This window comes from Phaethon aethereus (assembly GCF_964289735.1).
Source record: "Phaethon aethereus genome assembly, chromosome: 1".
NCBI classification, from domain to species: domain Eukaryota; kingdom Metazoa; phylum Chordata; class Aves; order Phaethontiformes; family Phaethontidae; genus Phaethon; species Phaethon aethereus.
Genome location: NC_138575.1, coordinates 64,321,711 through 64,345,556, shown reverse-complemented (window position 1 = coordinate 64,345,556; position 23,846 = coordinate 64,321,711). Strand labels below are relative to the sequence as shown.

Genomic DNA, 23,846 nt, shown 5'->3' with positions numbered 1-23,846 from the left:
TCATCAGATCTGTGATAACTGACAACTATATAATTTGTGTTGGATGAGTGGATGAAAATTTTGCTTGGCCTATGTGTAGTTTTATCATTTTATACAAAAAGCCATGTTCTGTAACTAGTATTGCAAAGTAAGAATTTACTTGAAAATTACTATCTCCACATAAAACTTTAGTACTTAATTATTATAGGTAACCCTGATAATGTCAGTAGAAGTGCTGATGTTGAAACAGATACGTTTGTCCATGAGCTTTGCTAAATTAAAGCGTGTCTTTACTTGAATATAACAGTGTTATTTTTTTAAAACTTTGAGTACATTGGTTTTGTATTTATCCATGTTTTCCATTTCCTTCCAAAATGGTCATTGTCTTTCCTCTTCTGCATCTGTTTTCCTGTAGAAAGCTTGGAATTATGGGTTCATTGTAAACCACTTTTCCTTCTCAGTAACTCAGTGTCTCTCTTAGTTATGTGGGTTCTGGTGAACTGCCAGCTTCTTACCATGTTCTGCAGGACTGCGTGGCGATTATATGGTGTACTCTGCTGTGCTATTTGTTTACTGGTAAGGAGCGCAGGTAGAAATTCCAGTGCTGATGTGCAGCATATCTGTGTGAGAGTGTCTCCTTGAGGTGGCTGGATTGAAGTTCTGAAATGAACCTGCATGAATTCGTTAGGTAATGTTATTTGCTGTGACCCTTTTGTTTCAAATGCAACACGCGTGAAGAGACGTGCACAGAGCGCTCTGCTTGCACCTTCCATTTCCCACTTGGAGAGTAGAGAGGAAGAGACCACATGAGGTTAATATTGTTCAGTAATATACTGAATGAGCCTTGGATACATTAAGAGTAGTAGATAATGACCTGAAAGGAATACTGCCTGGCTAATTTGTGTTTTGCGTTTTGTGGCAAAAAGGCGTATGTTGCCAGCTGTGTGTGTAGCAAGTGTAACCTGGGTATAAGAGTTACACTGAGATCATGATATTAGGTATTTTTGCTTAAATCCATGGTCCTGAAATTTATTAAACCTGGGTTAAAACTGTATAGCAGTCGTCAATCCAGGATTAGAACAAAAGCAAACTTTGCCACACACAGTTGCAGAAGAAAATCTTGATTTAAGGCTAGGCAGCATAAGGAATTCTAGGAAAAGTTTCAAGAAGATTTCAAGAGGTTTGGCAGTTTTCCTTTTCTCCATCTCCCACTTCAGTCTAGAATTTCTAAGTGATCTCTTGAACAGGTAGTTGGCAGTATTCTGTTGGTGCAAATGCAAATTAAACGATTGGTTTACATTAGTGTGTTCCTAAACTTGTTCCCTGCCCCTTCCTTGCCCACCATGTTTTCAATTCAAGCTAATTTATAAACTCAGCTTAATACAACCAATCTGTTTCAGTGCTTCCACTGTACTTTGTCGGGGTCAAGAATGAGCAGCGAGGGAAGAGAGGGTGGTTTGTAATCAGTACTGTTGAAAAATGTAAAAAAATAGTCTTTTTTAGCAAGTATGTAGCTTGAGTATTAGGAAATTTGTTAACTCTTGACTGTGGTAAGTTGATTTGCTTAATAAAAGGAGAAATTCAGTACTTGGATTTCTATTAACTACCTGACATACCAGAACTGGATTTCTTAATTATCCTTCATGATGATGGTATAAAAAATATTACAAAAGTTTTAGCCAAAATATAGAATTTGTATATCAAAGGAAGCTGCACAAATATGTATTGAAATGCAGACTGGCAAAATGGCAATTATAATAAAACCAGGCTTCACGTCATAGCCTTTTAGATGAAAGTGAAATGCCTTGCACACAAGTGGAAAACAGCTAGCTAAATTTTCAAAATGAAGAGCTAATTTCGTAAAACTGGTGGACCTGTATTAGACAACTGCATTATAGTGGGTTGGCCAGTTAAATCGCTAGCGTGTATTGGAAGAACACGGAAAGTTAACCTAAATCTTGTATGAAGCGCTTACAATACGGAATTAAGTTCTTCTGCAGAAAATGAAATATTTAATAGTTTCTGTACTTCTGCATTTTATCATAAAAGTGAAACAGGAACAGAATTAAGCCCATGCTCGTTTAGTTAAATATGCAAGTGCTGAATTATATATTGGTGTTAAATTCATTGGGTTAAATGGTGCCTCTGATCTTCTTTAAGGACCTAAAATCATGCCTCGTCTCAAATGGCAGCTGTAGGTCTAGACTCTCTCTCAGTATGGACACACATGACTCTTCTGCTGTAGGCTTTGCCTGATGATTTCCACATCCTGAGTAATTATTTCAACCTAGCTTAGTTGCAATCCTTTTTTTGGTGGTAATGAGTGTGATAATTTTCTTAAAGCAAGATGTTAATGCCTAGCATTCTAGAGATTTTTCTTGGATGATAAACAAGCCTCAGTGTTAATAAGACATTCTGTTTTCTGCACTTATGAACACTTTAAAATGCTTATACAGATCTTTTCCATTTCAGTCTAGTCTACTCTCTGTTGAACCCCAAGTTCTGAACTTGAGTTTGTCCTTTTTATTCTCTTGAGAAAACTATTGTTTAAGCCTTTGATTTATATGTTCTCAGCTCTTTCTTCAACCACGAGTCTAAGTATGTTACTGTCTTAGAATTGTTCCCCTGTGTGTCTTGCAGAGGAGAGGAGGGAGAGGACCTTGCTTATTTATTCCTATGTCTTTCTTACTTGCTTTCCCTTGTTTAGTGTGAAGGTAGTCACAGTACTAATACAGGTGTGTTCTTCCTCTATACACCTTGCCTCATTAATTTGGAATTTATTACATACCAGTTTCTTGTATTACATAGTTGGACGTCAGTCACGACACACTGCTGGCATGTATGCGTGTGTCTGTAATAGCGCTCAATGTCACTAATAAATGTTCGCTTGAATCCATTCTATAACAACAAGTTGTCAATGGGAATACATTTGCTTTAGAGAAAAGGGATTCATTTTCCATGACTAAGGCAAATTCTTTATAGGATTGAAATAAAAAGGTGCTTGACCTTGGTGGAAAGAGTACGTCATCAGCGAATAAGGTTACTTCAGCGATAAATGAGAGTTAGCTTCTTTTTACTCACAAGTTATTGACAGGAAGATATTAAAACATCCTTTCAAAGTATTTGTCCTAACAAGCTGTCTTTGAAGTTGTTTGATATACCTTAAGTTGCGCAAGCATAATCAGACTTTTTTTTTTCCCCCTAGTCGGTGTTATCCGCTGTCCAATTTGTGGTCAGGAATGTGCTGAGAGACACATCATAGATAACTTTTTTGTGAAGGATACCACAGAGGTTCCCAGTAGCACAGTAGAGAAATCAAATCAGGTAAGTGCATTAACATGTAATCAAGTTAACACCTTTTGGATGTGTATGCATATCCTTGGCTTCTTGCTGTGTGGCCTTTTTGCTGTTCATATGCAGAAAAAGACTTCAAACATTTAGTCATCATATGGCATAGCTACTCTAGAAAATCAGTTAAAACCGATGAAAATGCATGTAAAGAAGGTGGTTGTCTTTTTCTAAACTATTTTTAATTGTTGATATAAAATTTCATCATGATAGCAGAAGATAAAAGTAAGGAATAGGCATTAAAATGCGAACTTCTGTACTTTGGACAGGGTGCTGGAAGCACTCTGTGAAGCAGAGACCCAAACAACGCTATGTCAAGACATCTCAATGTAAAATGGAATCTTTTACTTTATTTTTCTTATCTCAGCACTGATGAAATATGGCATTAAATGCCTGCAGTGCAGTTACCAAGCCAGAGACTCAAACTTCTAATTGAGGAAGGTGGTATGTTGTAGGGGCTTCTTGTCTGTTTTTCTTACGTAGGCTGCTGCTTCTTCCTTTTACAATGAAATAACAACCATCTCATAAAACCAAAACCTGCTTATCTGGAAGAATGGTAATACTGGGGTTTTCTTCTGATAGTTTTTCAGGAGGAAAGTACTAGTGCAGAAGCAGTACCAAATGAATAATCACATCCGTGTAGGACCACAGTTTAGCAATCTCTGGTATCAAAATATTGCATGTCTTCATTTTTAGCTAGTAAGAGAGTATCTCTAGTATCTCTTAACTCATAAACTTTTTATTAAACTCCAGGAACTTACTGTAAATAAATCGGCCTCTTTATATGTTGCTGCATTCTTCATAATAACAGTACAAAAAGGTTACTATGTCAATATGGCTTGCATTTTAAATCACCCTCTAACATTTGGATGGTGGTCTCCTTTAGTTTTAAAAAGGTGTCTTTTTTGCATTCCTGTTTTAGGGACCTGTATCACTGGCTCTTCATACATTTGTTTTGGGAGTAGCTTCTTGGAGATCTTTTATTATGTAGTCTGTCTGTTTCAAAGCTTAGCTGAAATTTGTGCTTACATGTATGAATGGGTATGTCTCTCAGGAATGGATGAAAGTACCCAGCCAGGTTTGTGATACCAGCTCACTTACTATTAAAGGCATAAATGTTGGTATCATCTCTGAGGATGAGGAATTAATTTGGGTCTCAAAAAACATTAAACTGTGTTTAGCTTATAAGGAATTTTGCATACATAAATAAACTGGATTTCTGAGAAATGGTAGACCTTACCAGAAACTGAAATTTAGTTGGGAGTCTCTGGAAGTATGAGCAGTGTTCCCTTAACATAGAACAGTGTGAAGTTTAGGATTTTTTTGGTTTTTTGTTTGTTTCCTCGTTGGGTGTTGCAGGGAAACATCTGAGTTTTGGACATGGTTGTGAGATTTACACAAAGTCTCTCAATACTCTACCAGCAAGACTGAGAAAAGGAATAGTCCCTGTTGCACTGAAAATTTTGTCATAATTTTTTTTACTGACTTTAAAATTAGGAAGAGAAACAAGATACCAAAAAACTTTGTTATGCAGAAGCAGTCCTGAATATTTTTTTGGACCTGTGCCATAACCTCTGCTTAGTTATATAACAAGTCCTCTAAGATATTGCTTTGGGGAGTAGTGATAGAAGTAGATTTATTTTTCCTGGGTTTAGTGACAAAGTCTCTTTTTGTTTGTTTGTTTTGTTGCCTCCTCAGGCCCTCTTTCCCCGCATTTTTTTTTCTGCTTTCTGTGAAAGTTAAGTGAGGAAGGCCTTTGAGACTCAGATAAGGGACTCAAAATTTAAGAAAGGTACTTTATATTCTTGAGGTTAGTAATAATCATGTAGCATTGGGTGCACTTTGGGTCATAGGGTATCAAAAGTTGGAGTAGCCACCAAACTCAGTGATGTCAGGTTAAGTCAGGCACTTTCTGGGAATTGAGGGAGATGTCTTTTTTGTTTACCTTCTGATCTTGATCTACTGGAGAGACATACAGAGAAATTCCACATATTTCAGCAGCTGATTTGAAATCATCCATTGTTGAGTGATGTGAGCAGATTTCAGGGAGTTTCTTCAAAGCATCTGTGTTTCCTTAAGTTCCCTTCTCAGACATCTATCTTAATCTTCCATTCCACACTTGTGTCTCTCTCTCCCTAACAAAAACCATCGGGCTTGCCGTTCAGAAAGCATGTCTGTTCTTCAGCTAAGTTCCCTGGCTGAACACAGCATACTTTCTGCAGCAGTTGAAGGCAAATCAGCAGACTTTGCTGAACCAGCATAGTAGTACATTCATGTGCTTTTCTGCTGACTTTTTTTTTTTTTTTAAATCGAACTAAATGTTTTGTTAGATGCCTGCTAAGTGAGCGTGTACCTTACCTCTTGGAAATGAATGATGTGCAGTTCTGTTTTGTTTGAATAGATTTGTTTTGGTATCATCATGAAGCTTTTGGGACATTCCTTTGCACTTTGATATTGGAACCCTAGAAAAAAGCTACACCATTCTATAAAGCTGTCTGTTGTGGAACAGCAAAGTTAACTCAATAATAGTTAAATGGATCAGTGTCCTGTTGGGGAATATTATGAGGTTTAAGGATCATACATCCTTATAATCAGCCTATCTTGTTTTGCCTTTGAAAGAGCAAAGACGAAAGAAAGAGAAATTGCCAGTAGCAAGAAAGGCAACAGATCAGAGGAGATCAAGTGGAAAAGATACTGAGACTTGCAGGAAATACTGGATCAGAGACCATCCAAATTCTGTCAAAAACATTGGCTATTTTGTAGAAATTTTCTACTGAGATGGTTAGTTTGGCTTTGATAGTTTAGCAGCTTTGTCAGGATGTTTAAGAAATTTAAATTAGAGGCAAGCCATGGGTTCTTGTTGGGATCACCCTGCAAGGGCTCGACCTTGAGGAGAAGGAGCTGTGGCATTGAGAAGATGGTAAACAACTAAGGAGGAAGTAGAAGCACTGGATATTTTTATGAGCGGCCAAGGGGAGGTACTGGAGCAGAAGAAGGAAGGAGAATGGTTAGAGAAGAGCGCGTGGACACCTGCAAGCAGCCAATCCTGACTGTGTGAGAAGCGCATGGACTGTGTGTGGTAACCAATCAGGACGCATTTTGTGGTGCGTGAGAGCGCTGTAATTGTATAAAAAGCAGACACTTGTAGCAATAAAGGTCTTTGGCTTGAATCCCCGCCAGAGTCCATGCCTTGATACTCCACAGGTTCTGTGCAGATGATGCTGTGGCTTAGAACCACTGGTCCGAATCTATGACTAGCCTGTATATGTGTGCTGTCAGGAAGGACTGGAGACTGCAAAACCCTTTCAAATGCAATGTTTGGTTGTTTCAGATTTAAAATGGTAATAATGCTAAAATAGTTTTTAGCATATTGAATTAAAACTGTAGGAGTGAATGGCACATCATGGAGCCTGTCATTTTGGGGTGAGAAAAATAATTGGAACTCATTGAAGTGCCAGACATCTATCTAAAATCATATTTACCGTATCTGATCTTGACAGTTCAGTACCCTACTTACATAGCTGTGCTTTCTAACAATTACTACTGAAAACTTCAGGAGCAAGAGAAGTAAGCATAAAGAAAGTGTAAAACTCCATAGCATATATTCCACAAGGGCTTTCCTGGCTAGCATTAAAGAGAACGTTAAGGATTTTGTGCTGGCTATTAGCATAGGAAGCTTTCCAGAAGAAAAGAGACTAATAGGAAATGAAGTTGTGATCTTCCTGAAGGTAATCATTGTAGGTTGTGGGCAACTAGGACATAAATACTTTGGAAGAGCAGATCCTTTAAAATTTTTTTATTGGAAGACTTGGTAAAATTGTTGGATGCTGAAGAGAAGTTTGAAAATAAAAATTAATGATACTTCATTCATAAGAGTGAGCAGAAAGGAGCTTCAAACCCAAAAGATGTTACTGAAGCAAATGCTAAACTTGAATAAGACTAAAGAGTAGAGAAGTGAAATTTAGGAACTTACCAGAAGAAAATTGTTTAACACATGTGCAAAGCCATGAAAGTAAATATGAGAAGTGTGAGATTTATGCAGAAGATCATAGTGATAACGTTGATGTTGCTTCAGCATATTGAGCCTGTTGTGCATTTTAGTCTAGGTCCTAATTCTCATAGCTTGCGTCCAGAAGAGAACATGTGTAAAAATATTTTTGATAGTAAGAACACTTTCTGTACCTTTGCCAGTTACTGACCTGAGAGTTTTAAATGTTGTAGTAGGAATGAAGAACAGTTGGACTTTGTGTGAGATATTGGGAATGTAGTAACAAAAGGTATGAGTTTAGATCTGATACTAAATCTGGATGCTAGGACAGCAAGTCTGACTTGCTATCTCTATCGCATAATAGAGCGATTAATGAGGTCAATTTAGAACAAAAAGTTTCTCTAGTTCTGTATCGTGCCAGAGTAGCCACTATGTATTCTTCAAAAAAAGAATTAATATGCTAAACAGCTTATTAGAGTTGTAGCTGTGGCCAAAATGTCTTTGAAAGCCACTGGTTTAGGGCAGTGGGTAATAGGCTCAAGAAGAGTCACAACATGGTTTTGTTGTGCTTCAAAGAGATGCAGCTGTTGATGGGATGTTGGGGAAAGGAGGATTTGTTAATTAGGGTTTATGCATTTTGAGGTATCAGCATGTGGTTCATACTGAGAGTTACATATAGGTGAGAATGTCCCAAAAGACAGGTGCTGTCTTTGGTGATTTTGTGCGTGCCAAGGGATTGATGGTTTTTGGATCCAATAGGGGAAACCATTGCATCAAATTTACACTGTTGAAGTTTGGAACATCACTTCACTGAATATTGCTCTGGACTACCTTGCTTTCTTCCATCAAAACTTGGAAACTTTTGCTTGCTTATGCAATCTCTGTAATACTCAAAGTGTATTTAATTGGAAGAGTGGTTAGTTACTATAGTGGCTGAGAAGACCGATCTATTGCCTCAACTCTTGCATGTAAATCCGTTTCGAAGTATATAAACAAGCTTTTACAACAGAAAAAAATAGTACTTACCTGAAACATGCTGAGTAATTTCAGCTTTCATTAAATTTGAATGAAGGCTGAATGAACACTTCCCGGGGTTATAAGTACTAAAACTAGTAACTGAATTAAATATAATTACAAGGAAAACCTAATTAAAAATTAATATCTGTCTAACCAGAATAAAGACTTACAGGTTAACTAGGGAGAGTTTTCTTTGAAATCACTGCAGTGCTGTTTGTATGAGTTACAAAAATAAGAGTGAAGGAAGTTTTATCTTCTGTAAGAGTATAGCAAACATTTGCAGTTATTGTACTTCCATGTACTTTAGCTATATGACTTATTCTAATAACTAGGAGTTCTAGCAAAATCCAAGCTGTATCTGAAAATGTGTATTTCAAATAGAAGTGGGTAGAAGCAAATCTAGTTTCTACCTAGAAAGCATAACTATTTTGACAGCATGAGTTATGATGTCTATGAAAAATTTTAGAAATCTGTCTCTCTTCCACTTGGTGGCTTTGAAGAGCATAAAGTTGGAATATATATTTTTGGACCACAAAGGAGGAGATTCAGTTCATTTGGCAGCACCTGATTATCAGTTATTGAATCACAATCTTCATCTCATGCCAACTATAGTAGGTCAAAGCAGTTGAGGAAAACCTGAAGCATATTGAAAAAAGAAAATAGGCTAAGATCTTGGAATCTAGAAGCCATGAATAATTTCTGAAATCTTTTGAACTTACTTAAATGCCCTGGCACATTGCGAGTTTATCTGCCTAGTTTTGCTAAAGGTGACCTGGAAAGGATGTTGTGTGTGTTTTGTTGTTGTTTTGGTTTGGTTTGTTTGGGGTTTTTTGGGGTTTTTGGGGTTTTTTTTTTCAAGTTGAGTTACTGACTTTTTCTATTTTTTTGTTTTTGTTTTGCTTCTTTGACCTAAAGAATGCCTGAAACACATTTTTGTTGTTGTTTTTTCCTTTGCTTATTTGGTTTTCACTGTTGGGTTTTTTACACTAGAAGAACAAATACCCAATCTCTTACTCTCTACTCTAATTTGCAAAAACACCTCTGGGTATCTGGGAGCATAGCATGATGACACCTGTCTGGTGACAAGACTGATTTGGAAACTTCTTTCTCATCCTGTAGTAGTTCACTGCCCAGTCAGCAGTGCTGGTGTAACTGATCCTTGGGCTACAATGATGTAATCAATCCAGTTTTACACCACAGTCTTGCAGAGGGTTGCATTGGCACACCTGAGGAGGCAAAGGAGAAGGGAGGGAATTTCTTTCATGGGAGTTCCTGCCAGAGAAAATGTAATGTTGCAGTAATGCCTCAGTGATATTTGCTTGTTCTAAACTCTTTTTTTCCAAGAAGCAGTGCAGAGTCCTAAAGAATACTACTTTTTTTTTCGTAAAATGTCATTGAAATTAAAGGTTAAGAGCAAGTAAAAACTTTGAATGATTACAATTCACTTCTTTTAATTGCTTTACTTCCATTTTCTTGACTTTTTTTCTGATGTCCTGTCTTTGATATTTCTCCCTAGTCAACTAGTCTGGATAGAACTAGAATTTTTGTTGTTAAGAGAAGGGGAAGAAAAAGAAAAACCAAGCAGAAGATAAAAACATTTAAGAAGATTTTTAAAAATACAACTTTTAGGCCATCTTTTTGTAAAGAAACAGAAAAAGGGGCACAAGCCCAATTTTTTCTCCTTTGCAGGTCACCTTTAATGCAAATGAACTGCTTCAAACTCCAAGTGACAACAAGAGGGGTCAACAACCCTTGCGTTGTAACTTCATTTCTCAAAAGATATTTACTTTGAGAGGAAACATGATCCAGAGAATAAGCACAGCATTTGGAATCTGGAACTCCTGTGTTCAAATTCCATTTCTGTCAATAACTTGCTTTGTGGCCTAAGGCAAGTTTTGTGCTAATTTTCCTCTTTTTCTTGAAGGGGAAACTGGGACATGGTTCTACATGTATATTATCTGTCTGCATAGGATATAAATATTTACTTCCTCTTTAACTTAATCTACATTTATCTTGTGAGGGTGGAGAAGTTGGATTTTTTTTTTTTAATCAAACTGAAAACTAAACTAAAATCTAAACTTTTCTCCTTGATGCTCCTGCTAGCAGAATTCTATCAGTGGGATCTGTAGGTTATAGCAGTCTTCAGATGTCTTGAGGCTTTTGTTTGCAGCAGCACTAAACATTGATAGAAATGGATAGTAGTTACCTAAACAAGTATCTGCATAAGCATATTCATTATTTTTACCATGAAAAAACCCTTGAAGGTATGACTACAGAGGTATTGTAAAGGAGGAGTTAAAAATGGAATAATGTTATGAGCATGTGAAATGGTAGTGTCCATCATTCATAATTCATAATCTGTTGTTCAAATTGTGAGTCTGTAGGAATTTTTTCTTGTGTATGTATTGATTTTGTCCAGAGAGGTTTTGGTCGGCTATCAGGTTTGTTTTCCTCAATTAAATTTTTTTTTTCTAGATGTCTTTGGACTATACCCAAGAGCCCCAGGAATTAACAGGCCACAGTTTGAAAATTATTATGCATTGGTTGCAAATCTGTTCTAGGGTAGCTTTACTGATGTGCTTAACTGATATGCTTAACTGGAATGCTATCTTTTAAGTGGTGATGCAGAGATTCTTGAGAAGAACCCTGCTCTTCAGTACTGTGTGTACTTTCTGAAACTCTGAGCAGGTGAACAGAAACTAAAATGAAAGCTTCTGTGTGAACTGAGGAAGGCTTCTAAAATCAGAGCAGTGCTGGTTGTGCTCTGTCTTTAGTAAATATTTCACAAGAGCATATAGTATATAGTAAACATTACATGGCTTCTAAGCATGCAGTGTCAGGCAGAAAGTAATGATTTGGCTTTTATCATGTGAGGAGGAGGTTTTAGAGTAACGCTGACAAAATCACCACTTTCTTTGAAAAGTCACATTCAATTACTTTTATGCCGTTATTTATAGTATTCCTGTACCTCAGGCAGTTTTCCGTTCTCATTTCACAGTTCTCGGAAAACTCTAAAGTGCACTGATTTTATATGAACAATAGCTTGTAGGTATATTCCATATGTATTTTAATAGCTACCTTTTCTTCCTCATGTCAGGTCTGCACGAGCTGTGAAGACAATGCAGAAGCTAATGGGTTTTGTGTGGAATGTGTAGAATGGTTGTGCAAGACCTGCATCAGAGCTCATCAAAGGGTTAAATTCACAAAAGATCATACAGTAAGACAGAAAGAGGAAGTATCGCCAGGTAACAGACTTGATTTATAATTTCACAAAGAATGTGTGTCTGCATTGGAAAACTGTATTAGACCACCACATTTCTTTTTAAAGTGATAAATTTTAAAAATTGTATTCCTTAATCCTAGTAAATGTAAAAGGACAGACTCATTATGGTATAAACCTTTGGTGCATATGAATTAGTGGAACTATGTTATTTTTCTCGTTGGTAATGAATATGTTTTAATAGTTTCCTTTCTCCCAGTCACTTATTTCAATTTCATTGCTGAAGGCTGCAACCATTTGAACGAATTCTGATGTTTCTTTGCCTGCTCTCCATCTAAGTGGACCTCTTAAATGATCCAGCTAACAAAAGAGAAAACTTTATTTTAAGCATTAGATGCATGAGCTACTGAAAAGGGAGACTTTGTCATGGCTGGGAATATGATAGCCATTTTTCTGTTACATATGCTGCGTAGGGGTAAGAAACCCTACAGACTGGTATTTCATATGATTTTTATGCAAAGTGTTTTAAACCAATGAATGCACATAGATTTTATCTTTCACCTGGAATGATTGCAAATTATTGTCTGGACTGTAGAGATCAGCTGCAGAAAATACTTCTTTATGCATTTGGCTCCTATAGTTTTTCTAGAGGTCTACCAAATGGTTTATATGAACTTCATTGTTGTATACCACAGCAAAAGGAGCACTACTAGATCATATTTTCTCAGCATTCTGATAATAAAGCATGCCAGAATTCACGTTTTAGCTAAGCATATTTTAAGTTTGAAACGTTTTGCCTTAGAAATTAAAAGGAAGTATGGTTTTCCTCAGTAGGTTCTGTGATAATTCAGGTTGGTAGTGACCTCGGGAGATCATCTAGTCCAGCCTCCTGCTTAAAGCAGTCAGCTATGAGATCAGATCAAGTTGCTCAGGGCTTTATCCATTTAGGCCTTGAGAACCAACAACCATGGTTGTGGTGTACAGTACAGCCTCTCTGAGAAATCTTGACAATTCTCATGGTAAAAAAGGTTGTACTTTTATTCATTGAGAGCCTCTTTTGTTTCAGTTTATGCCCATTGTGTCTTGTCTTTTAGTGACATTGTAGGACAATTATAGAAAAAACAGGATGCTGACAAACATTCTATTTTTTCTAAGTCCATTGGACTTGCATGATTTACCTTGTAAATATAAAAAATACTTTTATATAAATATAAAGACATTTTTATAAATTACTATGTATTACTCTAAATATATGTATTATATATTTATTTTCATTCCACTATATCTAGTCATGTGAATTTTATATATAATGCAGGCTTTCACTTCTGTAATATTTATTGCTCAAAAGCTTACAGTATGATACTTGGGAGATACACACTATATTCTATATCCCACTTTCAGATGTGGTTAATCAGAAGTGACTACTGAGTGTACTTGCAGGAGAGGACAAAAGTAGTAGGTAAAAGCATCTGACTGTTAACGCTGAACATGACTTGGTGGTAGAAATGCTGTCTATGCATTCAGGCCTCCTCCAAGTCCGTGGATGAGTTTCAGAGAATTTTAACTGAAGGATACAGATCTGAAAATAACTTCTTCCAGGTTTCATGAAAATAAGTAAATAAATGGGTATGGAAAAGAGACCTTATTGATCTGCAGTGAAGGATGGACTGCAGTGTGAAACCAGTTTTCATTACAGGCCATATAATCCTTATGAACTCAGTGTCCAGCCTAACTCATAAGAAATTAGGCTCTGTCAGTTAAATTGATTAAAGAACAGATTTCATTTCTACCATCTGGTGGTGGTTCCTATGCTCTTTGGTATTTGCTCACGAGAAACTGAAGTGAGACCTCTGACCCATTAAGAATGGGGTCCTGAAGGGACATTAGTAACTTCTGGTTATTACATTTTGTACGTTTTACACTTTTGAATGCCTATGTCTTGATATCCTCAAACCCCCTTTCACCCATTTGACTGAGAAAGAAGACGGAGCAACGAACTAAGTCAGCAATCTCGTTTCAATTTAAGAAAAGAACTTGCTGGTTGTGCAATGTCTTGCAACTGCAACAGTACTGGCTACTCCTTTTGTAAATAATTTTGTGGGGCCTTAATAAGTTATGGTAAAATATGTTCTAGACATTTTCCGTGAGAGGGTGTTAACTCCATGTTTGACCAAGAGCGAGACATTGCAGTTTGAGCTTACAGCTGTTATATTCTTGATAACATGCCCTGATACACACTTCCAGCATCTAGGTGAGGAATATGGTAAGGAAAAACAGGAGAATGCAAATCTTTAATAATTTCAAGAGACTGGACTGACATCTTCCTTTATTCAACAGAGGCAGTTGGTGTGACCAGTCAGCGACCTGTGTTTTGCCCTTACCACAAAAAGGAGCAGTTGAAGTTGTATTGTGAAACCTGTGACAAGTTGACCTGTCGAGACTGCCAGTTACTAGAACACAAAGAGCACAGGTATCAAAACAAAGTATATGTTTTATGCTACTCACTTATAGGAAGATAACTTGAAGTTGATTGTAACTCTAGCTGTGTGGAATACAGTCAGGTGAAAAAAGTACAAAATAAAACTTTCTGCACAGAAATGAAGCCCACAAGTAAACAGAGGTTGTATCCAAAAGAGTGTGGCTGAGTGTGTGATAGTTTAGAATAAAACCTAATTCTTCCACTTTTTAATCTGGTGACTTAAGCACAAGACCCTTCTTTACTGTCAAGTTATTTGGATAGAATATGTTGTATGCAGCTCTTCAGAGAGTCCTTAGAAAGCACAGGGGCTATGTTAATGCAACTGTACACTTATGTGTAATTTCCCCATTTGTCCTCCAAGAAGATCATTATATAATGGAACATTACTGAACAATTTTCAGGATGAAGTAAATGGGCATTTATTTCTGTGAAGAGCCCTTTAAAAGGAAGAGTAAACCTAAAGTTTGGATATCCTGTACTTTGAGAACACTGTTTACAAATGCTCAAATCTTTGGGTTGTTTTCTTTGGTTGCCTCTTACTGGCCACAGAAGTGGTATTATATACAACTTCTGAGTACAATACAATAATCTTGCTGCCTAACGTATACAGTAATAGTCTGGGGCAGATGTACTCTCAGGTTAAGTATTCATATGCTCAGTAGGTGAAGAAGTGTTGACCACTGTTGCTCCTTGGAACAGGCTCAACCTTGCTTGTGCAGAGTTGTACTGTTCCTCTTCAACTCTACTTTTCTTAGGATTTATACCCCTTTCAGAATGTGACACTTCTTCCCCCCCCCCCCCCCAAATTGTTGATTATTTCAGTTCCTTGCTTTAAAATGTTGCTGACTTCTACTGACTCAACAATCTTTCTTCTGTTTCTACATCTTTATCTTGCATGAAGTAATAGCTTACATGCACTTTCACTTACAAAGTGATGGCTACAGCACAACATTAATTCTTCTTTTGCTAGAATTGGGATATGGTCATGCAGTATGCCTTCATATTTATGAAAATCATAATTCTCAAAATAAAAATTAAAGGAAATAGACTATAAATTCAAATAGTCTATAAATAAAATATATCAGCATTTGCTGACATATTTCCATGAGGACAGTTAAATTCTGAATCTGAGCAGCATCTTTCTTCAATTAAAGAAGTCTTTTGTAAGGCACTCTGCTTTTTAGCAAGTATACCACACCTTTTACATGTGTAAATACTCAGTTTTATTTACTACAGGTACCAGTTTATAGAAGAAGCTTTTCAAAACCAGAAGGTGATCATTGAGACACTAATCACAAAATTGATGGAGAAGACTAAGTACATAAAATATACAGGGAAGCAGATCCAAAACAGGTATGTATCAAATTTTGAGGTTAAAACTGATACAGAAGGCATCTTTATATACATTGTAATTTCTTGAAATGTTTAGATTCAATTTTGTACCTCTCTTGTTTTGTGCTTCCAGAAAGAGAAGTTGTAAAATCATCAGTTTGCCTTAGCGACTGTTGCCTGTTTAATGTGCTTGGTTGTGTTAGGTAACTCTTCTGCTCAGCCTGTCGACTTAATGGGCAGCAATATCTTGGGTGCAACAAAACAACTTACGCAATGAAGACTGTAGAAGGCAGTCTTGTATTCTTCCCCACCATCAGCACACTTACTTTCTTAGTGTAGATCCCTCTTAGAAAGTGAGATGCTATGACTCATGTTTTCATAATGCTTGTGACACATATTTGAAGATTTATGTAATACTTTTATGCTTGGGGCTTTATTCACTCGGTACTACAAACCTAGGAGAAAAATAAGTTTGTAAAATGTGTGCTGCAGTAGCCCTTTGTAACTGCTCCTTCAGCAGAGTTCAAAGGCCGTACCCAGGAACATTCAACACAGTACAGGATGCTGAGTGCAACTTGAACTCTTCCTCTCTCTTTGCCTGTCTTTGAGGATGGTGGAGGTGGAAAAAAACAGTAGACACCCTTCTCTTCTTTTGCTGCATCTAAGTGGTTATTCTCCCTTGCATCTTAGCAGTAGTGGTTTTCACAATACAAGATTATGCTTTGCTGTTACAAGTTTGAGCACTCTTGTTGAAATAGCTGAATTAGAAAATCTACTTATTGTTTTTGTTTCTGGAGTGCCATTCCACCTTAGATGGAAATCAGACTTAAACAGTTTTGATTGCCATGGACTGTTCCAGAAATGTGCCAAACAGTTAAAAATCAAGAATTTCAATTACAGTGAGCATTTAATTTTATCAGTGGCAGATGTCAGTAATTTTACAGACTTAATGGCATTAGAATTTGCCACCAGTTAATTAATTTTATCGTAGGTCACTGGCACTTGCTTTTTCTATCTCTCCCAGTAATTTTGCTGTATCTGATGGTATATGTATTAATTGGTGCATATGACCAAGAAATAATGTAGTCTCAGCAACAGAGTAGAAGGGGGGGGTTTTATACTGTTTGGAGGGTGGGTTTGTGAGCTAAAGAACATGATTTTCTATGCTGTCTACTTACAGAATTCTTGAAGTGAATCAGAATCAAAAGCAGGTGGAACAGGATATTAAAGTTGCCATATTTACACTGATGGTAGAAATAAATAAAAAGGGAAAAGCTCTGCTGCATCAGCTGGAGGTAATTTCATTTCTATCCTAAGAAACAAAAATGTCAGTCTTACTATTTTTTGTGTGGATTCACATTAAAATAAAATCCATTTCTAGCATTAGCCACCTATGCATGTCCTATCGCAGTTCCAAAGTGGAGAGATGTCCCACACAAGCCATTTGAGCAAGTGGGTTTTTGGTGGGGGAGGGGAGGAGGGTTTGTTTTTTGGGATGGTGGTGGTGTTTTGTTTGTAATATTATCTGTGTTCCCAGCTTTGTGAATCAGGGCTGTGTCTGTTTCTTTCTCCATGCTTTTGCAAGTCATAATTATGTGCATCATGCATGAACAGTCTTTCCATTAGAATTTTTCATAAATTCAGCAATCCAATAGCAAATCAAAGGTGAGAATGCTGTAGAATGGATACCTGGAAAAATATTTCCTCCAGTTCTGTTTAAAAAGTTTGTGTGCATACAGAGAGTGACATAGGTGTATGAAAATATGTCATAAGAGAAGATGGCAATCTGCACAGAAAGTCCTGATATCTTGAATAAATGTATACTGACTTTTCTGTTTGATAGCTGCAGTCAGGGGGTAGGGGTGCTTTTTAGAAGAGCTAAGTGAAACCATTTGATCATTGTGAATTACAAATATGAAAGCTAATGCCTGTTAAGTGTAAATTGAACCGTTGGACTAGAACTGCTTTTCTGCTTGCAGACTCTGGCAAAAGAGCACCGGATGAAACTTCTGCAGCAACAACAGGAAGTGGCAGGTCTCTCTAAACAGCTGGAACATGTCATGAATTTTTCCAAATGGGCAGTTTCCAGTGGGAGCAGCACAGCACTACTGTATAGCAAACGCTTGGTAAGGTTAGGAAGATAGCTCTCTCCATTTACTTATGTATGGAATACATATACAGAGTATTTCTAATATAGAATATTACAGAATGTTTCTAATACAGAATGTTTCTAATAATTTAGCTCTCTGGTCATGATTCTCTCCTGTTACGCTACCATAGAATTATTGTAGCAATGCAGAAGTAGGAACAATTCCTTTTCTCTGGAGTAAAAACCATGAAGCTGTGAAACACTGGGAAAATTGTTGTGTGTCGTATGGCATCACTGAGGTTCTTTTCAGCACCTGTTACAACTTCTGAGTTCAGAGAAGGATGGTATTTATATGTTGTAGAGTGTGATATCCAGTATTTTAGTGTAAAAAGTAATGTGTTGCTTTGTTCTGTCAGACTCATCTTCCATTAAAAGTCTTCAAAAATTGGTTAAAATGAAGCTGAGACTTTTGCTTGTCCATGCAAGCAGTTATGAAGCTAAATATTTCAGTGCTATAAATGGCACTTAAGATCTGAGTGCACGTGGTCTCACTAAGCTGACTGCTCATGATGAATAGAAATCCTAAAAAACTTGAGATAAAAAACAAACAAAAAACTGACCATAATTAGTCCAGAGTTTACTAGATTGTACTAGCCTGGTGATAGAAACCTGTGACAATGTTGAGCAAAGATGCTAGATCTTTTTTCAATTCCTATAACTGGATCACAGATTTTTTTCTTTATTTTCACATTGCTTAGCTGAGAACCTACGGGGCGGTTTTGTGGTTTTTTTTTTTCATTTGGTTTTGGGTTTGTTGTTGTTATTTGGTCATGGGCGTTTTTTTTTGATACCCATTAAAATGCTGCAGGCTATAGCACATAGTGGAATATTACTGGGTTTTATCATCTTACTTCAAGTGGTTAAATTCATTTGTCCCACCTTATACTGCCTCAGCAAGTAATATTTTTTAATTGAATAGAAAAAAAGGGCATCAAACTGAGTCATGTTGTTTATAATTGCTTAGTATTGCCACAAAGACGTCTGCTATATGAGTAAGAAAACAAGTTACGTTGCAGGAGTCTTAAATCTTATAAACATTATTCAATTGAAGAAAAAGATCATCTAGCCGATAAAGCCTCAGCAAATGAGAAATATTTTTCAAAAGAACAGATGAGCTTTAGACTCCTGACTTTTGCTGAAAGTTGGTATTATTTGGGAGTTGAGTAGCTAACTTGCCTGTGGACATCTGGAAAATCTGTTCCTGAACAGTGATGCATAGAGGAGCATGTGAAGACTTCTGCTCCAGCATATCCAACCATTTGAAACTAGGAGGTAGGAATGCCCAGCGGACTTAAAGGCAGAGTTACAGCTAGGAGGCAGTGTCTGTACTTAGGGAAATAGCACACTAAACAGTTTTCAAGAAGACATCAGTTTCTCAGCCTAGTCCTCTAGCACAAAAAAAACAATGGTACTCATCACTATTACTGACGGGAGGTAACTATCCTAGTCATGTGTTTTTTCTATATCTGCTGTGTGTTATTCTACAATTATTGCCTGTGTTAGATAATTCTAGTGAAACAACTGCAAGAAAATATTTTCTAGGAACTAGATAAATACTGAGAATTTTATAGAGTATTCCACTTGTGTAATGTAATCATAGTCCAGTCCACTGGAACCAAGGAGTTGTACGAGTCTGAATATATCGGAATCTGAGCGTCTTCGAAGACAAAGTTTATAAAATCTGTTCTTTAGCTCTCTGAAGAATGCTTAACATTACAAAGGAGAATTCCCTGTGATGATACTTGTTGCCAAAAGGATGGGATATTTTTCTTTGAAACAAAAATGAATGGGCTAACATAGGTCTTGGGGAAAACAAACCAAACAGTGGTTATGAATCTGTACTTCACTTGCAAGTAGTTCAAGTCACTGAATGTAATGAGCAAGTTTGTGGAAGGATATCTCTTTCTATAGGGAAGAAGAATTAAATTATTTTAGGCTGTAGATTATTTTTTAAAACTACTTTAGGAATAAGGGAAAGATGTTAAGAATACTTCTTTTATTTTTAGGTTGGACAAATTTCTTTTTCTTTCACCTCAGCTCTCTTGTTCAGGGTTTTGTTGTTGGTTTGAGGGAGTGGGTTTGGTTGGTTGGTTGTGTTTGTTGTTTTTTTTTTTTTTTAAGACCTGTTGTGCTGCTCAGATACATGGCTTTGGCCCCACAAAAAAAAAAATCTTGGTTTTTTTCCTGTTCTAGATTACATATCGATTACGGTATCTTCTCCGAGCAAGATGTGATGCTTCACCAGTGACTAACAATACTATCCAGTTTCACTGTGATCCTAGCTTCTGGGCTCAAAATATTTTCAATCTAGGTATGATAAAGTTTTATTAGCCCTTTGGCGTCTGGATCCTATTTTGAAAGGAGCTTTCTTTTTGTGAAGATAAATAGCCTCTGCACTATTAACTTTTTGGTTTACTTTGTTAGGTTTATTTCCTTACCTGTAGAAGACATTTAGAGTGTGTTGTATGAGATTTATGAATACTTATGATAATTTACCTTATTTGAATGGTACGTGTGATGGTGAAAATAGCACCTTTCAGTTTTCTGGGCAACACACGTGCCTTCTGGCTTCTGAAATGAGGAAGGAACACAATCTATAACCCTACTTCACATCCTAAGAAAGGATTCCAGAAGTCAGTCTCATTCTGCATCTTCCAACCCTTTCTTCTACTTCAATCCCATCTTCCCAAGCTGAAATCCATAGCAGTAGCACAATATGTTTGAGAACATCTTTATTTGCTCCCTTGTCATGCTGAACAATAAGCCTTGTAGAACTGAAATGAAGATAAGGGCAGAATGCTAAAGAAAAAAAGAAGAACAGGGAAGAGAACACCACATTTTGACAGTTGTCTGGCTTTTAGGTTGTCTTTCCTGAAGTTGTGGGGTGGAATTCAGGGGAAAGCATGTTTTTAACAGAGTTGCAAATGTACTTGATCTTCATTATCCTCATAGATTTTGCTCTAGTCTCCAAACTGGTCTTTACATTTTTTTTCTTACAGCTATAAGTTGCTAAGGTTTTTTAATACTGGTGAATCCCAGAACCTGGAAGCTTTGCAGGTACCCTACTTGGCTGATTGCATGAAAGTCTGAGTTTAATGCAGATAAGCATCCAAGGAACTCATCAGCTTATGAGCAGAAATTAGAGCTTAGAGGTGGTCTTATGATTTTTGACTGCTGTCATGCTTTCTTTCTCCACTGTTAGCTTGATAGACCTATTTTGGTTTTTTTTCATGTGCAGAATGCTTTGCAAGATACCTGTGGGACCTTTTCTGCCTCTCATCAGAAAGTGCAGTCAGCTCCACAACTGTACAGAGAGGTGCAAATCTATGTTTCTTTACAAAGGCAGAGAAAGAAATTGTTATGGCAGTGCTTTAAGGCAAACAAACTCCTTTCTTAGAATCACAATTCTGAGAAATTCTCAGAAAATAAATTCTCACAATCACCTTTCTCCACACACCAGGACATTGGATAGTAGCAAGGAAATTCTTAAAGTTCCTTCTTTGTAAATAATTTTCTTTGGGAAAGGAGTTGAAAGTGAATCTCTTGTTTCCAGATATGAACTATCAAGCTGTGTGGTGATAAATGTGAACTGCTGCTAAACAGAGATGATGCTTGTTAAGAGGGGGCTCTTTCTTGTGTTTGTATTTGCAAGTCTTTTTTGTTTGTTTAATGAGCCACTGAACTGTTGAAATATGTTCCCTTAAATTCTGAAAAGTGCTACAATAAAAATGGCACCTGTATAGATCAGCATAGGAGTTCTTGTAACAGTTTATCTATTTAAGTGATAGATAAAACCAGATCACGTTTATCTGGTTTCAGACGTCACAACCTTTAGGCTGTTACGTTTATGATCAGACATGTTCAATTTCTGTAGGTAAACCAGCTTTAAGAACCACTGAAGGAAAAATAAAATAAAGTCTAAGTAAAGAAACAAATTACTCTGGGAATGGCTTGAATTCCAGTCAGGCTGCATGTTGCTGACAGTGTGATAGCATCTGTACACTAATAGGATAGCTTTCTTACGGATTTGAGAATGTATTTAAGGAAATTAAATGTTGTATTTTAAGTGGTTGAATTCCACAAATTGTATGATAACCCATGGTTTTCTAGAATAATGGAAGGGAATCATTCTCTGTAGTACCTTTGGGTAAGTAGCTTTATACCACAGATGTTAAGTCTGGAAAGACTTCTGAAGACGTAATTAGACTTGGAAAGAACAGAATAAAAATGTGGTATGGGTTTGACAGTTTATTGTAGTACAGACAATACTATTCTTTGTCAAGGCAATTCCTTTTCTAGAGAAAGAAAGTAAAACAGATCTATTTTGACTGTAGTGAAATGTGTGATAAAGCCATATATGAGAAACAGTATTATTCATCTGCATTTTTCTCTGCTCACTTTATGGCAAACATTGACTAGACCTGTTAGGGACGTAATAAAGGGTATTAGGCAATAGATTGGTAGTATTTTTCCATTTTGTTTAGCATATCTAACATTTTTGCTAATGACTGATGTGGTAGAATCATAATTAAAATGTATGCAACACCAAAATTACCAAGTGTCAATATGAAAATATTATTGTTCGTGTTAGCTTTCTGCCCTGCTCTACACTACAGTGTGTTAGCTGGCCTAGACTCCCTCTGTGTCTAGATAGGGGACTAGAATGGTGCTACTTGCATAGCTTCTCAGCTCTAGGGATGAAAAAGAGTAATATAAAATGCAGGATGCCCTGCACCTCTGGGAGAGGGAGTATGAGGTGTCTATCCCCGACTTGTATTGAAAAGCTGTTGTGCAACCTCCCACAGATTTTGGAATTTTTAAATTCTTGGTCTTGGACCGTAACTTTCCCTACTTCACTCTGTTTTTGTTGTTTGTTTTGTGGGTTTTTTTTTTTATTTAAAAAAGCATCTTTGTCTTTTCCTATACAAACAGTGTGCTATTCCCTTGAATCAAATCAAACTCCGTTCTAGTTGGAATTCATCTTTCTTGGATGAGGTAGCCAGAATTTTACATGTAAAGAGTTTCATGTAATCACACTGTATATCTCTTCAGATAAGATCTCTTACCCAGCATTAGTGTCTAAATGTCACCTGTCTAGTCAAATTTCATTCTAAGTCAATGGAGAGAGATAAAACATCTCCTGGAGGTGCCCATCACATCCCAGGTGCTGTGGAGCAACTGAGTATCATTTGAGTATTCCATGATGTTGACTCAGAGGCCAGAAAGGATCTCAATACCTTTAAGTGTTATGAGACAGTTAAATCTTTTTATCAGACGATTGGATCAGGATACTCTTTTCCATTGAAACTTTGCTCCCTTGCTCTTCTGGAGAAGCCAGGACAGCTTCCTAGGAGAATCCACCATATAGAGGAGGCTACAGCACAAGACAGTTTGCTAGTTTTTCCTTTTCTGCATTATAAAATGCAAACATTTTATTGCATGAAAACAAACAAAATAAATGGAGTCCTCTATCTCATGTTTCTCTATTCTTTACATTACAATAATGAATGATGACCTCGTGGTATAAAAGGAATTCTGCTAGCTGCAATATTGTGGTATTAATTTTATTTTGTTTAAATCAGGTTCTTTGGTAATTGAAGATAAAGAAACCCCACCACACATTCCCAAGAGCCCTGTCATGGAAACAAACTTACAGCCACCAGGCAGCTTACCTTCAAACCAGCTGTCTAAGTTCCCAACGCAGATAAGCTTAGCTCAGCTCCGACTTCAGCACATGCAGCAACAGGTTATGGCTCAGAGACAGCAAGCTCAACGCAGAGCAGGTCCAGTAAGTTTACCAAATCCAAGAATGGCAGGAGCCATGCAACAACCTCCTGCTTCTCATCAGGTAAGTTATGACTATTTCCAGAGAAGAGAGGCTTTTTTTCCGTGGCGCTGAAGAAGAAAGTAAAGAAAGTTAAGAAAAAGGAAAGAAATTATGTCTAGATGCCTAACTTCACACAGCTTCATCTTTAGCACATGGCTATGTAAATGGATTAGGGAACATCTTCTTTGCTGAGAATTGAATGCGCATTTTAAAATTGTCTGGCAGAATGTGTGGAAGCACTCAGCCTATTTTTATTCAGGGGGGAAAAAAAATCGTATGGTATCCAACCATATATAGTGCTGAGCTACACATTTTGTATTTTTGTCAAATGATTAAAAAGTGAATCTGTCATTAATTTTTTTCCCAGGCTTTTTTGTAGAAAACTGTGATTCTCCCATATAACTTCCAAAGTTGGAAATACTCTCAACTGGCTCTTGTGATGTATCTGCATTTATTATATCAGAATAATTAAAATCCTAGGTTTTGTTTTTAACATTGAAAAATAAT

At 36.8% G+C, this 23,846-nt stretch overlaps 1 protein-coding gene across 1 annotated transcript in view; it reads left to right on the top strand.

Moving 5' to 3' along the window:
* The window catches only part of TRIM24 (tripartite motif containing 24), a gene marked incomplete at its 5' end in the record, with an annotated part of 60,109 nt that overhangs the window by 20,104 nt on the left and 16,159 nt on the right, over positions 1-23,846 (top strand). Inside the window, 8 exons of the mRNA XM_082011514.1 lie at positions 3,185-3,303; positions 11,430-11,577; positions 13,890-14,022; positions 15,268-15,384; positions 16,544-16,658; positions 17,343-17,489; positions 19,706-19,823; positions 23,095-23,360. Coding sequence (XP_081867640.1) covers positions 3,185-3,303; positions 11,430-11,577; positions 13,890-14,022; positions 15,268-15,384; positions 16,544-16,658; positions 17,343-17,489; positions 19,706-19,823; positions 23,095-23,360 — 1,163 coding nt within the window. The remainder of the gene's footprint in view (positions 1-3,184; positions 3,304-11,429; positions 11,578-13,889; positions 14,023-15,267; positions 15,385-16,543; positions 16,659-17,342; positions 17,490-19,705; positions 19,824-23,094; positions 23,361-23,846) is intronic.